Here is a 16,944-nt window from a genome sequence, read left to right as displayed (position 1 = left end):
GCTACCCTCAATGCATATAGTTCTGGCATGGGGAGAGGGGAGTATTCGGGCAGCTGTGGGGGGCCATGCATACAAGGATGGGGACGATGACTGTGCATACCAGGCTTATACTTTAGTCAATAAGTTTTCCCATTTTTTTTGTGGTAAAATCAGGTGCCTCAGTTTATACTTTGGTCAGCTTATACTCAAGTATATACCTTACTTTGGCAGCAGGGGGCCTCCTGAAGGCTTCTGTCGCCACCATGTCTGAAATTTTTTCATAGGAGTTTCTCACTTCTGTAATATACTTCAGTATGTGGGTTCTATCCTGGGGGGAAAGCGGACTCAAGAAAAAAAATTACGAAATTTCACTTAAGTTTGTATTGTCCCATTTTCCCAAGCAAGAAACTAAAGAAATATGTAAAATAAAAAAAAGCATCCTGAAAAGTCCAATCCTAGAACATAAAATGAATGATAGGCAGTGTCCCTTTTCAATGGCTACAGCCTCAGTTACCTTTTTTAAAAAAAAAAAAATACCCTCTTTACCGTCGTCAGGTCTAGTGCTGTATCTCCGCTGCTGCCCGTCTCCATATGGCTGCAAGTTAACACTGCGGCTAAACCGAGTCTGGGGCATGTGCTTGGACACAGTGCTGGACATTGGGGCGGGCAAGTAAAGTTCAGGCTTTTTTGAACGGTAACTGAGCCTGAAGTTTTTTTTTGTTTTTTTTTTTTAAAAGGCAACAAGCCCATACAATAAGCGCCAGAAAGAAAGAAAAAAAATCAAACACCTAAAAAAAAATTTTCTCATCTCCCCCCTCTCGAAAATGGAAGAAAAAGCCATCAAGACTGTATACTTACCCCAAAATGATACTAATTAAAGGTTATGGCCCATCACACGGCTCCATTGAAAAACAAGAAGCCCAGTGTAGCATCAGAACTATATTTGACAGTGAGTCTAGGTGATATCGATAGACTGGGTTTAGTCTATAGATGCTAACTAGTAAGATTATATATTTCTAAAGTCATTAACAAGCATAAAATTCAGATCCCACATTAATCTTTAGCATTTCCTGGCTTTTATGTCTTTTCTTTTTTTGCAATGAAGATTCTTTTCTTCGGAGTCGATCAAGCACTGATCACGAGGCAACAGCAATGATGAAGGCTCAGTTCATGAGTCTCTGGGATGGACTGGACACGGACTATAGCTGTCAGGTAAGCTCCTCTGTAATCAGACACACAAGGCTGAATATCGTGGTGGTGGATGCCATAACTGTAAGAAATTATTTACGGTAACCCCTTCATGGCGTATATATACGTCAAAGATCGGAGAAGCAATTTTTTTATTGTGCATCCAGGCAAAAATAGACTCATATCATATGAACATTTTCGGTCCAACAATGGACCTTCATCAGAAAGGTCTTTTTGTTTCTTTTAGAGTAGATGTTTATTTTGTAATGACTGGAGCTCGAGTTTATCAAAGGGGCTGGATACAATATGACTGGATGAAGCAGGCCTTAGGGAGAGCGAGGCAGCGCTGTCTGGAGCATTGTCTGGAATGGGCTGCAGCGCTAAGAGGCCGCTGAAACAATCCAGGGTGCCGCCGTGAGAGGGGTCCTCCTCTCACGGCAGCATCCTGGATTGCTGCAGCCCCTTGCAGACACTGCTCCAGACAGCGCTGCCTCTCTCTCCCTAAGGCCTGCTTCATCCAGTCATATTGTATTCAGCCCCTTTGATAGACTCGAGCTCCAGTCATTACAAAATAAACATCTACTCTAAAAGAAACAAAAAGACCTTTCTGATGAAGGTCCATTGTTGGACCGAAAACGTACATATGATATGAGTCTATTTTTGTCTGGATGCCCAATAAAAAAAAAATTGCTTCTCCGATTTTGAGTGCCAAGTATTTTTGTATATGTCTATGGGTTGGAAACCTTACTTGAGCACCAATTCTCCTCTGTTTTTCTCTGGAGTGCCGTGGTTTTTTTGTATATACGTCAAAGGTCGTGTCCCAGTCTTTGATGCAGGCTCCAGTGCTGAGCACACATCTTTCCCTGCTCTTAATGTCTGATTTAATCCGTCGGTCATGGACTACCCATGTGGCTACTGCTCCAGGGTCTTGTGAATCATTTTGTTTTACGCTAGTCTATATGTATGTTGTTCACTATTTATGCCAATTATTCAGTGTTAAAACAATGTCATGTTGTCATTTATTACTTCATTTTGCTCCATTGTGACATAGGTGGTTGTCATGGGAGCCACGAACCGTCCCCAGGACCTGGACACTGCGATCATGAGGAGAATGCCGACGAGGTTTCACATCAATCAGCCGGTATCTAATCTAAAATCTTATGTAGGATGTCATAAATCGCTCATGAAGGTTAACGCATAGATCAGTGCGGTGGTCGATCTATATTGATGCCATCATACGTGGAAACTTGACTTCCACTTGTCTCCTATCCATCTCTTGGGTAGCTGGCCCTCCATTCAGAAATAGTCCAGTTGGGATTTCTGTATGTTGTAAATCATTCTTGGTTATTACCATCTCTGCCTCTAATGACTGAGATGGGAATATCTGCTTGTAGGATGCATGACCCGAGGCGAAAACACAGGCTGCTGTGATATCCTATTTCCATAACTTTTTATTTCTACAGTTGTTTTTGTAAGCCCACCTCTAGCGGCCTGGTACCATTGTGGTTGTTCTCTTCTCCGCTGTGAAAGGCAGAAATGGGAATAGCAATATCTCTCATGGATGGACATTACATTTAAGAAAAAGAGAAAAAAAATACATATACAGGTGCATCTCACTAAATTAGAATATCATCAGAAAGTTAATTTATTTCAGTTCTTCAATAAAATAAGTGACACTCATATATTACATAGTCATTACACACAGAGTGATCTATTTCAAGTGTTTATATCTGTTAATGTAGATGATTATGGCTTACAGCCAATGAAAACCCAGAAGTCATTATCTCAGTAAATTAGAATACTTTATAACACCAGCTTGAAAAAATGATTTTAAATTCCGAAATGTTGGCCTACTGAAATGTATGTACAGTAAATGCACTCAGTACTTGGGGCTCCTTTGGCATCAATTACTGCATCAGTGCGGCGTGGCATGGAGACAATCAGCCTGAGGCACTGCTGAGATGTTATGGAAGCCCAGGTTGCTTTGATAGCAGCCTTCAGCTCGTCTGCATTGTTGGGTCTGGTGTCTTTCATCCTCCTCTTGACAATACCCCATTGATTCTCTATGGGGTTAAGGTCAGGCGAGTTTGCTGCCAATCAAGCACAGTGATACTGTTGTTTTTAAGCCAGATATTGGTACATATGGCAGTGTGGACAGGTGCCAAGTCCTGCTGGAGAATGAAATTTCCATCTCCAAAAGCTTGTCGGCAGAGGGAAGCATGAAGCGCTCTAAAATTTCCTGGCAGATGGCTGTGCTGACTTTGGTCTTGATAAAACACAGTGGACCTACACCAGCAGATGACATGGCTCCCCAAACCATCAATGATTGTGGAAACGTCACACTAGACCTCAAGCAGCTTGGATTGTGACCTCTCCACTCTTCCTCCAGACTCTGGGACCTTGATTTCCAAATGAAATGAAAAATTTACTTTCATCTGAAAACAACACCTTGGACCACTGAGCAACAGGACACGTCTTTTTCTCCTTGGCCCAGGTAAGACGCTTCTGGCGTTGTCTATTGGTCATGAGTGGCTTGACACAAGGAATGTGACACTTGTACCCCATGTCCTGGATATGTCTGTGTGTGGTAGCTCGTGAAGCAATGACTCCAGCAGCAGTCCACTCCTTGTGAATCTCCCAACAAATTTTTGAATGGCCTTTCCATAACAATCCTTTCGAGGCTGTGGTTATCCCGGTGGCTTGTGCACCTTTGTCTTTACACTTTTTCCTTCCGCTCAACTTTCCATTAATATGCTTGGATACAGCACTCTGTGAACAGCCAGCTTCTTCAGCAATGACCTTTTGTGACACCCTCCTTGTGGAGTGTGTCAGTGACTGCCTTCTGGACATCTGTCAAGTCAGCAGTCTTCCCCATGATTGTGGAACCTACTGAAACAGACTAAGGGACATTTTTACACTCCTTTGCAGGTGTTTTTTTGTTAATTATTCAAATTTTACTTTGATAATGACTTTTGGGTTTTCATTGGCTGTAAGCCATAATCATCAACATTAACAGAAATAAACACTTGAAATAGATCACTGTTTGTAATGACTCTATATAATGAGTTTCACTTTTTGTATTTAAGAACTTAAAATAACTTTTTGATGATATTGTAATTTACTGAGAAGCAACTGAATGTTAGTAGGATCAACCATCACAAGCCGTCTATATGGGCCTGCTGGTCATATAAAGTTGAATATAATGACACCTTGGTATCTGCGATCTGATGTCTTATTCCAGAGAAATCCACATTTTTCTTATATGTAAATGAGCTGCTCAGGACTGTGGGCCGGACACTGACCTGCAGGAGAATCTGCTCCAGAGATTATTTTTAATAAGTCAGTGTTACCAGTGTGATATGTGTGAAACTGTGAAAAACCTTGATAATATGATTATATATGTTGCAATGAAATCCTGCAGTGTAATGATTGTAGGTTGGATGGGTTGTTGCATTCCAGAGACATGTATGCTAGCGCTCCTTACTGCTATGGATGCCAGCGGGCAGCAGGGCTACTGATCACTTTAGGTGTAGTTATGGCTAAATTTATTGCACCTGTGAATTTCTAGTGCTGTCATATTGTGCCCATATGAGCAGTTGCCTTTGCTGCCCTGTTAGTAATAGTGGATATTATATCCTACAAGTAACTTTAGAAGGAAATAGTTTTTCTTATAGTTTAAGCAACTTTTCAAGTTTATATAAGACTTCATGTTCACATAGCAAAGTGACATCGCTGGCTCTCGTTTCCTGTTAACATTGCTATCATTTCCCTTTCTTTACAGTCTATGAGACAGCGAGAGGCCATCCTGAACCTTATACTGAGGAATGAGAACGTAAGTAACCTATTAACTGAGGTTTCCAGCTCTTTCCCTTACAGCCAAAAGTTTTACCATAACCAGGTTCCCGCATCATGTTCCCACATGCTTTATGCATCCATTAGCCCTCTGTGTCTGTACTGTTACACACTTAACATTATGGCTGGTCCATACCATCAGGGCAACTGTTACCACCCACCATTCGTGTCTCCCTCTTTCCTAATAGACTGTAAGCTTGTGAGCAGGGCCCTCATTCCTCTTGGTATCTGTTATGATCTATGTGATTATTGTTATGCTGTAATGTCTATTGTCTGTACAAGTCCCCTCTGAAATGTAAAGTACTGCGGAATATGTCAGCGCTATAGAAATAACATTTTTATTATTATTATTATTATTATTATTATTATTATTATTATTATTCCCTTTCCAAGAAAGAGAAACTCATCTCACACTTGCCATTGACATTTGAGGTAATAGCGGGAAGACCTTTAACCCCTTCATGACCGGAGCTTTTTTCGGTTTTGCGTTTTCACTTCTCGCTCTCCTTTCCAGAGCCATAACTTTTTTTATTTTTCCTTTAATATGGCCAAGTGAGGACTTATTTTTTGTGGGACGAGTTGTACTTTTGAATCAACACCATTGGTTTTTCCATGTCGTGTACTCGAAAATGAGAAAAAAATTCCAAGTGCGGTGAAATTGCAAAACAAAAACTTGTTTTTTGATTGGCTTTTTGGCTAGATTCACTAAATGCTGAAACTGACCGGCCATTATGATTCTCCAGGTCATTACAAGTTCATAGACGCGCAAGTGGTGAAAAAAGTTTCAAAGTTTGCTAAACAAAAAAACAATTGCGCAATTTTCCGAGACCCGTAGCGTCTCCATTTTTCAGATCTCGGACTGGGTGAAGGCTTATTTTCTGCGTGCCGGGTTGACGTTTTTAATGATACCACGTTTGTGCAGACACGATCTTTTGGTCAGTCATTATTGCATTTTAATTCAAAGTCGCGGCGACCAAAAAAAACATAATTCTGGTGTTTCTAATTTTTTTCTGGCTATGCGATTTAGCAATCGATCAAGTTAATCCTTTTTTTTTTTTTTATTGAGCAGGCGATTCTGAACGCGGCGATAACTAATATGTGTAGGTTTGATTTTTTTTTTATTTTTTTTTTTATTACTTTATTTTGAAAAGGGGGGTGATTTGAAGTTTTGGTGTTTTTTTTTTTTTTTCATATTTTAGAAACTTTTTTTTTTTTTCTACTCTTGGCATGCTTCAATAGCCTCCATGGGAGGCTAGAAACTGCCACTAATCTATCGCCTCTGATACATAGAGGTGATGAACTGTTCAAAACAGCTGACATGTCCCGGCTTTGATGCGGGATCACCGCTGGAGCCCTCATCAAAGCTGGAGATACTGCCAGCTGATGTACTATCCCGTCAGCTGGCAGAAAGGGATTAATGTTTGTCACTTTAATGATGTCATCACCACTGATCAGCTGGTCATCCTGGAAAAGGTTATCCTAAGTGGCGACACCCTGTGTTAGGCTACTTTCACATTAGCGGTTTTTTGCGCTGCTTTTGGAGCGCACATGAAACGCATGTCAAAAGCGCATGTAAACGCTGCGGTATTTTGTAGCATTATTGTGCGTATTACAACAAAAAATCGCAGCGTTTTTCATGCGTTTGCATTTTTTATGCGCAATAAACAGGAGAAAAAATCCTTGAAAAATTCTTGCAACACACCACCAATGGGACACCAGTGGGCGTGTCTATGGAAATTCTTTATATAGACCCTGTTTACACCTGAATTCTTCACATCTGCTTGCATTTGACTTGAGAAACATGGATCTGCGCTGGAAGAGCTTTTACTTTGACTTGGATCTGGACATGAGGACGGCTCAGGCTTATGCCGTTGCTTGCCATGAACAGAGGGAGAGAGAGAGGCAGCGAAGACGGCAGCAGCGGCGTATGTGGATACATCCCATTATTGAACTCCGGGAGAGCCGTGGAGCGTACCTCACCCTCTACAGCGAGCTCCAGGCAAACCCGGAGAAATTTACGGATTCTACCCGGATGACCCAAGAAACCTTTAACTATTTGCTTGGTCAGGTAAAAGAAGTCATCCGGAGACAGGACACGCAGCTCCGGCGTGCGATTACTCCTGAGGAACGGCTCCTGGTCACATTAAGGTAGGTAGTTTTGCTAAACCAATGGCTGTTGATTTTTCTTGCTTGTGACATGTACTCTTCCAAATCTGGCAGAATTACAGTTCTGCCATGTTGGTAACTACAAGCTGCGTTAATTTTTGGATGGCATGTATTGAACCAAAGGCTGCAGAATTTTTTTTTTTTTAATGTGTTAAAAAAATTATACACAAATATTAATTATTATTTTCTTTGTGTCACAGATTCATGGCTACTGGAGAGACCCTCTCGTCACTGCACTTCCAGTACCGGATTGGAATCTCAACGTTGTCTGGAATTGTAGCGGACACCTGCCGGGCTATCTGGAACGTTCTTTGTCCCGAATTCATGCCCATGCCAACCGCAGAAAAGTGGTTGGACATCGCTGAAAGATTCTGGACTGTATGCAATTTCCCTAACTGTTTAGGAGCGGTGGATGGGAAACACATCCGGATTATCAAGCCCAAAAGAACTGGCTCTGAGTTCTTCAACTATAAAAAGTACTTTTTCCATGGTACATGACGGCACCACGAGAGAGGGGATCCGCCCTACGAGGACAGGAAACCTTCAAGATAAAAGGGGGCGGCTCCTCTCTCCGCATCAGTTGGTTTCCTGTCCTCGATGGGGAACCCTCAAGAAAAACCTCTTGAAGATTCTGGATGAAAGAAGAAAGAAGAGGATGCCTGGGTCGGGTGACTACTGGCAGGCACGGGTCTGCTACACCCGTCACCAGGTACCGGTAGTCGCCTCGGGGGCCATATACACCTATGCCCCCCCTGAGCGTGAGCATGGCCACAGCCGGAGGAGATATCCAGGCGAGCGGATGTCAGCGAGGAGGTCCAGGGAGGCCACTGATAGTGTTCCCTCCCTGTTGACATATAGTGGCCATGCGGCCCGGGAGGCACATCAGTGCCCGGGCAGAAGAGCTCCTCGGAGGCCACAGATTGTGTACCCTCCCTGTGAGCACCGGACCCCGCAGCGGAGGTCGGTTCCGCACATACCTGCGCCAGAGCGGGGAGATGGGGTCCACCATGCAGGTAAGAGGTGTCTGGGGGTCCTGAAATGCAGACGCTCACTCGGCCGGGCCGCACCGGGAGCGCGCATCATGGCCGACGAACCGGAAGTGGTGCGGCGACCCGGAAGTAGAGCAGCGCGCACGACACCACGGGCCTAGGAGATGCAGAAGGTGTGCACGGTCCCGGGAGGGGCACGGAGCACGCATGCTCACACGTCACACAGAGGCGCGGCAGGTGCGAGACCAATTGGTCTAAAAAAAAAAAAAAAAAAAAAAAGGGGGGCTATTTAAGTTCGCCAGAAAAGGCGAGCGGACGTCACAGCACCAATTTGGAGCAGAAGTGACTGCTTGCAGCCATAAGCAGCGTAATGGAGAGCCCTTCGCTAGAGCATGTGCTACCACGCCAGGAAGCAAAAGAGAGGCGGTCGCGCTCAGAGGAGAAAGCACGTCGCAGCAGTAGTGTGAGCCACTCGGGCAGCGCACGGGCGGGTCGTCACCGCAGGAAAGAGGGGTCCGTAGTCTCGTTGGGAGACAGTGAAAGGACCAGCCAACCTCCAGATCCGGTACCCGTTCTACGAAGCGTCCGAGTGGTGAGTGAACTTCGAGAAAGTCCAGTAATCTAATATCTGTTCTCTTTCTCCTTTTCTTCTCTCTCTCCCTCTCCTCCTCCTCCTCTTATATACATTGGCGGGGTGGAGTATAGGACGTCCCTAAGAAATGTAGAGGGAAGTCGAAGAATAAGGAATGTGCCTTATGTAAAAATCCCACAGAGGCAGCCTGGAACAAAAAGTTGTGCCAGGAATGCATTAACAAAACCATAGCGGAGGAGACACCCTCATTTTCGGCTAGTCTGAGGACCATAATTCAGACAGAAGTTTCAAAATCAGTAAGAGCATTACAACCTGTAGATACAGAAAGGAAAAATAGGAGAGTAAGCCCCTCAGGGGTCTCTCAGCAAGACTCTACAGAGTCAGAGGACGACTCAAATAAGTCTCAGTATTTAGGAAGTAGGAAGATACGTTTCCAGTAGAAACTACGGATGAGCTCATTAAAGCAGTTAGATCTACCATGGGACTAGTAGAAGAACAGACAAAAAAGACAGCCCAAGATCTCATGTTCAGCGGATTACAAAAGAAAAAACGTAAGTCCTTCCCTGTTAACGAGCAACTAAAAGCACTAATAAAACGCGAATGGGAAAAGCCAGAAAGGAAGTCCCAGATAACGAATTCCCTAAAAAGGAGATACCCCTTTGAGGAGGAAGCTTCCTCGTCCTGGGATAGGGCCCCCAAAATTGATGTGGCGATATCAAAGGTCGCCAGAAAATCTTCCCTACCCTTTGAGGACCTAGGGTTCCTAAAAGAGCCACTGGACCGAAAGGTAGACAATTGCCTTAAATCAGCCTGGGAAACCTCGGCTGGCGCACTAAGACCCGCCATCGCAGCCACTTGTGTGGCTAGGTCCCTAAAGATATGGACAGACAACTTGGAAGATCAATTAGAACAAGGAGTTCCCAGGGACATGATTCTGGAATCATTACCGGCTATTAGAGCGGCGGCGGGATTTCTTGCAGAAGCGTCGGCAGATTCGGCCAGACTAGCGTCAAAATCAGCAGCCTTAACAAATGTAGGACGGCGGGCGGTATGGCTCAAGTGCTGGCCGGGGGACACACAGGCAAGACTGAAGCTTTGTTCTCTACCATGTGAGGGAAATTTCTTATTCGGTCCAGCACTGGATGAAGTATTGGAAAAAGCGAGTGACACAAAAAAGAATTTTCCGAAACAACCGTTTCAGGCCTTTCGGCGCTCCTTTCAGAGGGGCCGAAAGTTTAGAAGGCAACAGTTCAAAGAACGTGACAGAAATAATTCTGACAGACGATACAGAGGAGGGAGAGGCTTCTATTTTAGTAAGCCCCCTAGAGAAGCCAAAAAACCCGGCCAGTGACGGTCCCTCTCAGGTGGGGGGAAGGCTCTCTCACTTCCTCCCAGCCTGGGAAAGGATCTCATCCAGTACCTGGATCCGACAGATAGTAGGGTCAGGTCTGGAGTTAAAATTCCACCACTGGCCACCACAAAAATTCATTCAAACTCCGGTACAATCATCTCAAGAAAGACAAAAGAGTTTGGAGGGGGAGGTGTTATCGCTTATACAAAAACGCGTACTGGAAGAAGTTCCAGAAGGGGAAAAGAAGGAAGGTTTTTACTCCCCCCTATTTCTGATAAAGAAACCAGACGATTCCTGGAGGACGATTGTAAACCTGAAAGGCCTCAACAAGTATCTAGTAGTCCCATCATTCAAAATGGAGACGATAAGGTCTACGGTGAAACTCCTCTTCCCTCGGTGTTACATGTCGGTCCTGGATCTCAAGGACGCTTACTATCATGTCCCGATCCGGCAGCAAGACCGCAGATTTCTCAGAGTGGCAGTCCAGATAAACTCTCAGTGGCATCATTTTCAATACAAGGCTCTGCCCTTTGGGGTAGCAACAGCCCCCCGGGTCTTTACGAAGTTAATTGCGGAGGTCACGGCACATCTCAGAGAAAAAGATGCTCTAGTAATACCATATTTGGACGACTTCTTGATAGTGGGGAAGGATTTCGCTCACTGTCAGGAACAAGTCAAGACAGTAATAGAGACTCTTCAGACTCTGGGTTGGCAACTGAACTTCAAAAAATCCAGGCTGGAGCCAACGATGGTCCAGAATTTTTTGGGCCTAACAATAGACTCGGTAATGCAGGAGTGTCGCCTCCCAGAGGAGAAAGAAGAGAAAATCAAAAACCTAATCAGGACAACGTTGGGAAAGCCAACAATGACTCTGAGGAAAGCCATGTCAGTGTTGGGGTCCCTAACCTCCTGCATACCAGCGGTAAAATGGGCCCAACTTCACACAAGGGAACTTCAGTGGTGTGTGTTACAAAACGATCTGACGCTTCAGGGGCAGTTGGAACAGAAGCTTACCATCCCGGATCCTGTACTCCAGTCGCTAAAATGGTGGCTACAGATAGAGTCCTCTCCGAAGGGAGTACCCTGGACATATGCAGCCTCCAGAGTAGTCACAACAGATGCCAGTCCCTGGGGCTGGGGAGCCCATCTAGACACCCTGTGGCTCCAAGACCCTTGGACGCGGGGGGAAAAAGATCCATCCTCAAACGAGTGGGAACTACTAGCCATCGAAAGAGCGCTGGAAGGATTACTGACACACCTAAGAGGACATCATGTGAAAGTCCTATCAGACAATCGTACGGCGGTTGCATACGTAAACCATCAAGGGGGCACTCGTTCTCGGTCTTTGATGGAAATAGCGAAAAGAATCCTGACTCTGGCGGAGCATCAGTTCCTTTCATTATCGGCCCTGCATATCCGAGGCACGGACAACCTGAAGGCGGACTTTCTGAGCAGGAACCACTTAAAACAAGGAGAATGGTGCCTAAAAGAGTCCATTTTTCAGCAAATTGTGCAGAGGTGGGGAAAACCCATAATAGATCTCTTCGCCTCAAAAACCAACAGGAAAGTTCAAAAATTCTGCTCCCTAAGACCAGCAGACATGCCACTGGCAGTAGACGCCTTCAGAATAAGATGGACATCAGGTCTCCTGTACGCCTTCCCTCCGATATGCCTCATTCCATTAGTCCTGAAAAAAATCAGGGAGGATCAAGCCAGAGTAATTATGATAGCTCCCTTTTGGCCAAAAAGGCCGTGGTTCTATTGGCTGAGGGTGATGTCAGTGACAGACCCATGGGTGCTCCCAGAGGATCATGACCTCCTAACACAGGGTCCCTTCAATCACCCTCCGAATTCCAGGCTGTATTTGACAGCCTGGAATTTGAAAGGTCACTGTTAGAGAAGAAAGGCTTTTCAGCAAGATTGATTTCCACCCTAATTAGTAGCAGAAAGCCAGTGACCACAAAAATATATGGGAGGATATGGAGAAAATTTTTGTCCACCTCAGGACCAATACAGGAGGGGGAAGTGCCTGTGAGGGCGGTACTCGAATTCCTACAAAAGGGTTTGGACCTGGGCTTAGCAGTCAGCACCCTGAAAGTACACGTTTCAGCCCTGGCAGCATTATTTAATTATGACCTGGCAAGCGATAGATGGGTCGCCAGATTTATCCGGGCCTGTGCTAGAGCTGACTCTGTCCCATCTCCTAAACCTCCTCCCTGGGATCTAAATTTAGTCCTATCATCCCTAACGGAAAGTCCGTTCGAACCAATAAACGCAACATCAGATAAAGTGGTAACTTTAAAAACAGCCTTGTTAGTGGCGCTCACATCGGCACGTAGGGTTGGGGACTTACACGCACTATCAGCAGATCCACCATACACTCAGGTTATGGACGATAGAGTCGTGTTGAGATTAGATCCAGCATACCTCCCTAAGGTAGTGTCAAAATTCCACAGAGCCCAGGAAATAATCTTGCCATCCTTTTGTCCTAACCCCGGTAACAAAAAGGAAGAGAGATTACATTGCTTAGACGTTAGAAGATGTATCCTACAGTATTTAGAGGTGACAAAACCATGGAGGAAACAGAGAGCCTTATTTGTCTCGTATCAAGGAGCAAGGAAAGGCCTTAAAGCCTCTAAGCAAACTATAGCTAGATGGGTGAGAGAGGGCATCATACTAGCATATAGTAGTGCAGGTAGGGCTGTTCCAGAGGGCCTAAAAGCCCACTCCACGAGGGCCATGGCAACGTCCTGGGCGGAGAAAGCGGACGCCTCCATCGACCAAATCTGTAAGGCGGCCACTTGGTCCTCTCCATCTACCTTTTTCAGACATTACAGATTAGACCTATCTGCCACCTCTGATCTCACATTTGGGAGAAGAGTGTTACAGGCAGTGATCCCCCCCCTAAAAGAGAATACAAATCTCTGTAACTCTCTCGTGGTGCCGTCATGTACCATGGAAAAACACGGGTATTACATACCTGGTAATGTGTTTTTTCATGAGACATGACGGCACCCTTATATTCCCGCCCTATTGATCACGTCATTAGTTGGGTGTTTCGTTAGTATTATACACTCCCTTGGTGTTGGAAATTTAACAGTGTAAAATATGTATTGTTCATGTGTGCACTAACCTGCGGAGTTCCTCTCGTGCTCTGTAAAACAACTGATGCGGAGAGAGGAGCCGCCCCCTTTTATCTTGAAGGTTTCCTGTCCTCGTAGGGCGGATCCCCTCTCTCGTGGTGCCGTCATGTCTCATGAAAAAACACATTACCAGGTATGTAATACCCGTGTTTTCTACTGTACTGATGGCCATTGCGGATGCAGACTGTATGTTTATTGCAGTGGACATTGGGGCATTTGGCCGTGGGAATGACTCCCAGGCTTTTAAGACATCGGACATGGGCAGGAGGTTGTATGGCAACAACTTAAATTTCCCCTTGCCACGTCCTCTTCCCAGCACCGAAGGTCCTCCACAGCCATTTGTAATAGTTGGTGATGAAGCGTTCAAGATGTGCCAAAACCTGCTGAAACCCTACTCCAGCCGGGACTTGGACCACAACAAAAGAATTATCAATTACAGGCTCACCAGGGCCAGGAGAACAGTAGAGTGTGCATTTGGTATCCACATATCTAGATGGTGCGTTCTTGGCACAGCTATTAATCTGAAACTGGAAACAGTGGATGAGGTGGTCAAGGCATGTGTTGTTCTACATAACTTTGTACTTTCTCGAGAGCACCCGAACTTTGATCTCGATGTTGATCCTAATCCATTGCCTGAATTTACACAGCACCCTCTCAGGTCATCCGTTGAAGTTGGCCAAATGAGGGACCAATTTGCGGCCTACTTCAACTCAGATGTAGGACGGGTGGAATGGCAAGAGCAAATGGTTTAAAAAAGTTTTATTGCATGTTCTTTGTATGTTAATAAAAAAAACTGTATTGATACCTGTACTGAGTGCATTCTCTGTTTTTACACTCCCAATACCATTAGCAAGTAGCCAGGTCTATCAGTGAATATATGATGCTGTGTTTTGTGCATCATGAATTCACTAATACTCCTGAGTAGGTGACTATATAGATTGTGGTTATTTACAAGTTATATCTATAGTTCCTTGCCTTTTTTGTCTAATAGTTAAATGAGAACAATAGATATGCCTTGCACTCAACACCATCCTCTATAGCCATGGTTTTCAAAATGTAGTCGTAAATGTCAACCAACAGATCATGTTTACTTTTTATTTTTTTTAGCTCAAATGTAATTACTAAAAACATGCTATATTGGTTTGCTTTGAATACTGTAGTTGGGAAACCCTGCTCAATTCAGGGTGTGTAATACACCAGATATCTCAATTACTGACGTTTCTTGTGTCAGTCTTGGAGATATGTTTTGTCAACTAAACTAATCTACATGACTTGTCTTTTTCACAGCAGTGTCGACATTCTAGTAATATTGTACAGACAGACTGGATCCAGCAGGGTTCCCCAACTCCACTCCACAAGGTCCACCACCAGATCATGTTGTAATGAAATCCATAGCTCCGTTGATAACTGTTTCACAAGAGCCCAAAAAAAAAGGATTCCATACAACATGATCTTTTGGTGGACCTTGAGGACTGGAGTTGGGGAACCCTGCTGGATCGAGTATGTGCAATATTACTAGAATGTAGAGACTGTTGTTGAAAAGGCAAGTCATGTAGATTTGGTTTGTTGACATCACACTTATCTCCAAGATTGACACAAGAAACATGTCTCACGCAAGAAACAGTAATGGAGATATATGTTGTTGCAAAAACGCTAAGTGTACGGCGCAGTGTGTGTGGTCGGCGATAGACACAGTAACCATTCCAAATTTTTTGAAAGCACAAGTGCACATTTATTTTGTAACAAAAATGAAGCAAAAAAAAATTTATTAGGAATGACGTTTGGGGGAAGATTGGGAGACTTTGGGTGCGTGGAGAGACGAGGAACGACTGGAGGTAGAGGAAGGGGTTCTAGGAGAAGGGGCGACAAAAGTACTGGGGGAAGGGAGCTCTGGAATGGACATTGAGCCAGCTTGAGACACATTAGGAGGAGACGGTGGATGGACAAACAAAGTTTTGTTTTTTTTTCTTCTTCTTTGGCGCAGGAATATCCTGCCCGGACCGACTTGCATCCTGTGACCGCCTTACTTTTGTTGACCGCCTGGTGACGGTGGACTGTGGCGTTGCCCTGTAAAATAGGGAATGCGGATCACCCCTTTGCTGCTCTGTGGTGACGGTGCTGCTAGAAGTGGCGGTGCTCCTAGGAGAGAAATTTGGGTCGGTGCTCTGAGCAGGAGGCTGCCTGTGTGGGATCTCATCCAAAGTTCTTGGGGGACTCAGAGGAGGAGAATTGGTGGCGGTTATATCGACATGAGGAGTGCTGGCGGTGCTCCGTTGCTGATGAGTGCTGGCGGTGCTCCGTTGCTGATGAGTGCTGGCGGTGCTCCGTTGCTGATGAGTGCTGGCGGTGCTCCGTTGCTGATGAGTGCTGGCGGTGCTCCGTTGCTGATGAGTGCTGGCGGTGCTCCGTTGCTGATGAGTGCTGGCGGTGCTCCGTTGCTGATGAGTGCTGGCGGTGCTCCGTTGCTGATGAGTGCTGGCGGTGCTCCGTTGCTGCGGAGTGCTGGCGGTGCTCCGTTGCTGCGGAGTGCTGGCGGTGCTCCGTTGCTGCGGAGTGCTGGCGGTGCTCCGTTGCTGCGGAGTGCTGGCGGTGCTCTGTTGCTGTGGAGTGCTGGCGGTGCTCCTTTGGTGTTGACTGGTGGTGTCGTGGCCCAAGCAGGTTCTGTGGTGGTTTGGCTCCAAGCTGGTGGTGCGGTGGCGGTGCTCCATACAGGAGCGGGGCTTGCCATAGTGGTGGTGGTGGAGGAGTGTCCAGCAGCACTCAGACTTGGGGTGGTGTAGTGGTGTCCGGCTTCGCTGGGAATGCAGGTGGCCGTGCAGTGGTATGCAGCAGAAGTCAGTAGTGTGATAAAGCGAGTCAGCGGTGGAACTGTTGGAAATGACACCACTGACTGCTGCACATACCGATTCTGCTGCATAGCCTGCAAGTAAGCAGTGTTGCAGGCCTGTAACACACTCAGCTGTTGCTCAGGACTAAGGTGTTCCGCCATGCCCTGTTCAATTTTACTGAAAAAATGGTGCGCTGGTCTGTTGAGGTCGGCCTCCAGACGGTCAAGGCGCTGGTCGACAGAGTGGAAGCGGTGTTCCATGTGGTTAAAACCACGTTCCATCAGGGAAAAACCGCTTTCCGTTCTGGCGGTCAGCGCCTTGAGGCTGGCATGAAAGGCCTCGCTCAAGTGCATGAACTCGGGCATGACAGGCCTGTCCAAGGCCCTCTGCCGCTGGCGGATAGTGCCCGCTGTCTGTGTTGCTGACCTGCAAGATGCTTCATGGCTGGGACAGGTCCGAGGTCGATCGATGAAGAACCGCTCCCGGGACAGGTTGCAGGGTGCTGCTCCAAGTGCTGTGGAAAGAAAGGGAAAACATGAGTATCATGCATTAACAAGAAGCATCACCTGTTGAATAGAAAAGCACATAGTAATAACAAAAAAAAAAAAAACACTTGCGCTCTGCTGGCAGGGACCGGTCTCAGGAAAGCCAACTCTCGATAATAGCGGTACTTTCTTCTGTGCCTTGCCGCTGAACCACTCCGAACCTGTCCCTCAGCACGAACATCAGTGTTGAAGCGGTCCTCCATCGCGCGCCAACGTGTGCGGATTTTGTTCACTGTTGCGAAAAAACACACACCGGATAGAACTTTGCAAACAGTCAGTGCTGCAGCACAAATAAAATTCTAGACACAATG

The 16,944-nt window shown here is 45.7% G+C and overlaps 1 protein-coding gene across 1 annotated transcript in view; it reads left to right on the top strand.

The window, feature by feature from the left end:
• ATAD1 (ATPase family AAA domain containing 1) overlaps window positions 1–16,944 on the top strand; it is a 43,286-nt gene that overhangs the window by 12,670 nt on the left and 13,672 nt on the right. Inside the window, exons 6-8 of the mRNA XM_073548202.1 lie at window positions 1,085–1,191; window positions 2,219–2,308; window positions 4,949–4,999. Coding sequence (XP_073404303.1) covers window positions 1,085–1,191; window positions 2,219–2,308; window positions 4,949–4,999 — 248 coding nt within the window. The remainder of the gene's footprint in view (window positions 1–1,084; window positions 1,192–2,218; window positions 2,309–4,948; window positions 5,000–16,944) is intronic.

Source organism: Dendrobates tinctorius, unplaced genomic scaffold (assembly GCF_039654945.1).
Source record: "Dendrobates tinctorius isolate UK_male_01 unplaced genomic scaffold, ASM3965494v1 ptg000156l, whole genome shotgun sequence".
NCBI classification, from domain to species: Eukaryota; Metazoa; Chordata; class Amphibia; order Anura; family Dendrobatidae; genus Dendrobates; species Dendrobates tinctorius.
This window is presented reverse-complemented; position numbering and strand designations above follow the sequence as displayed.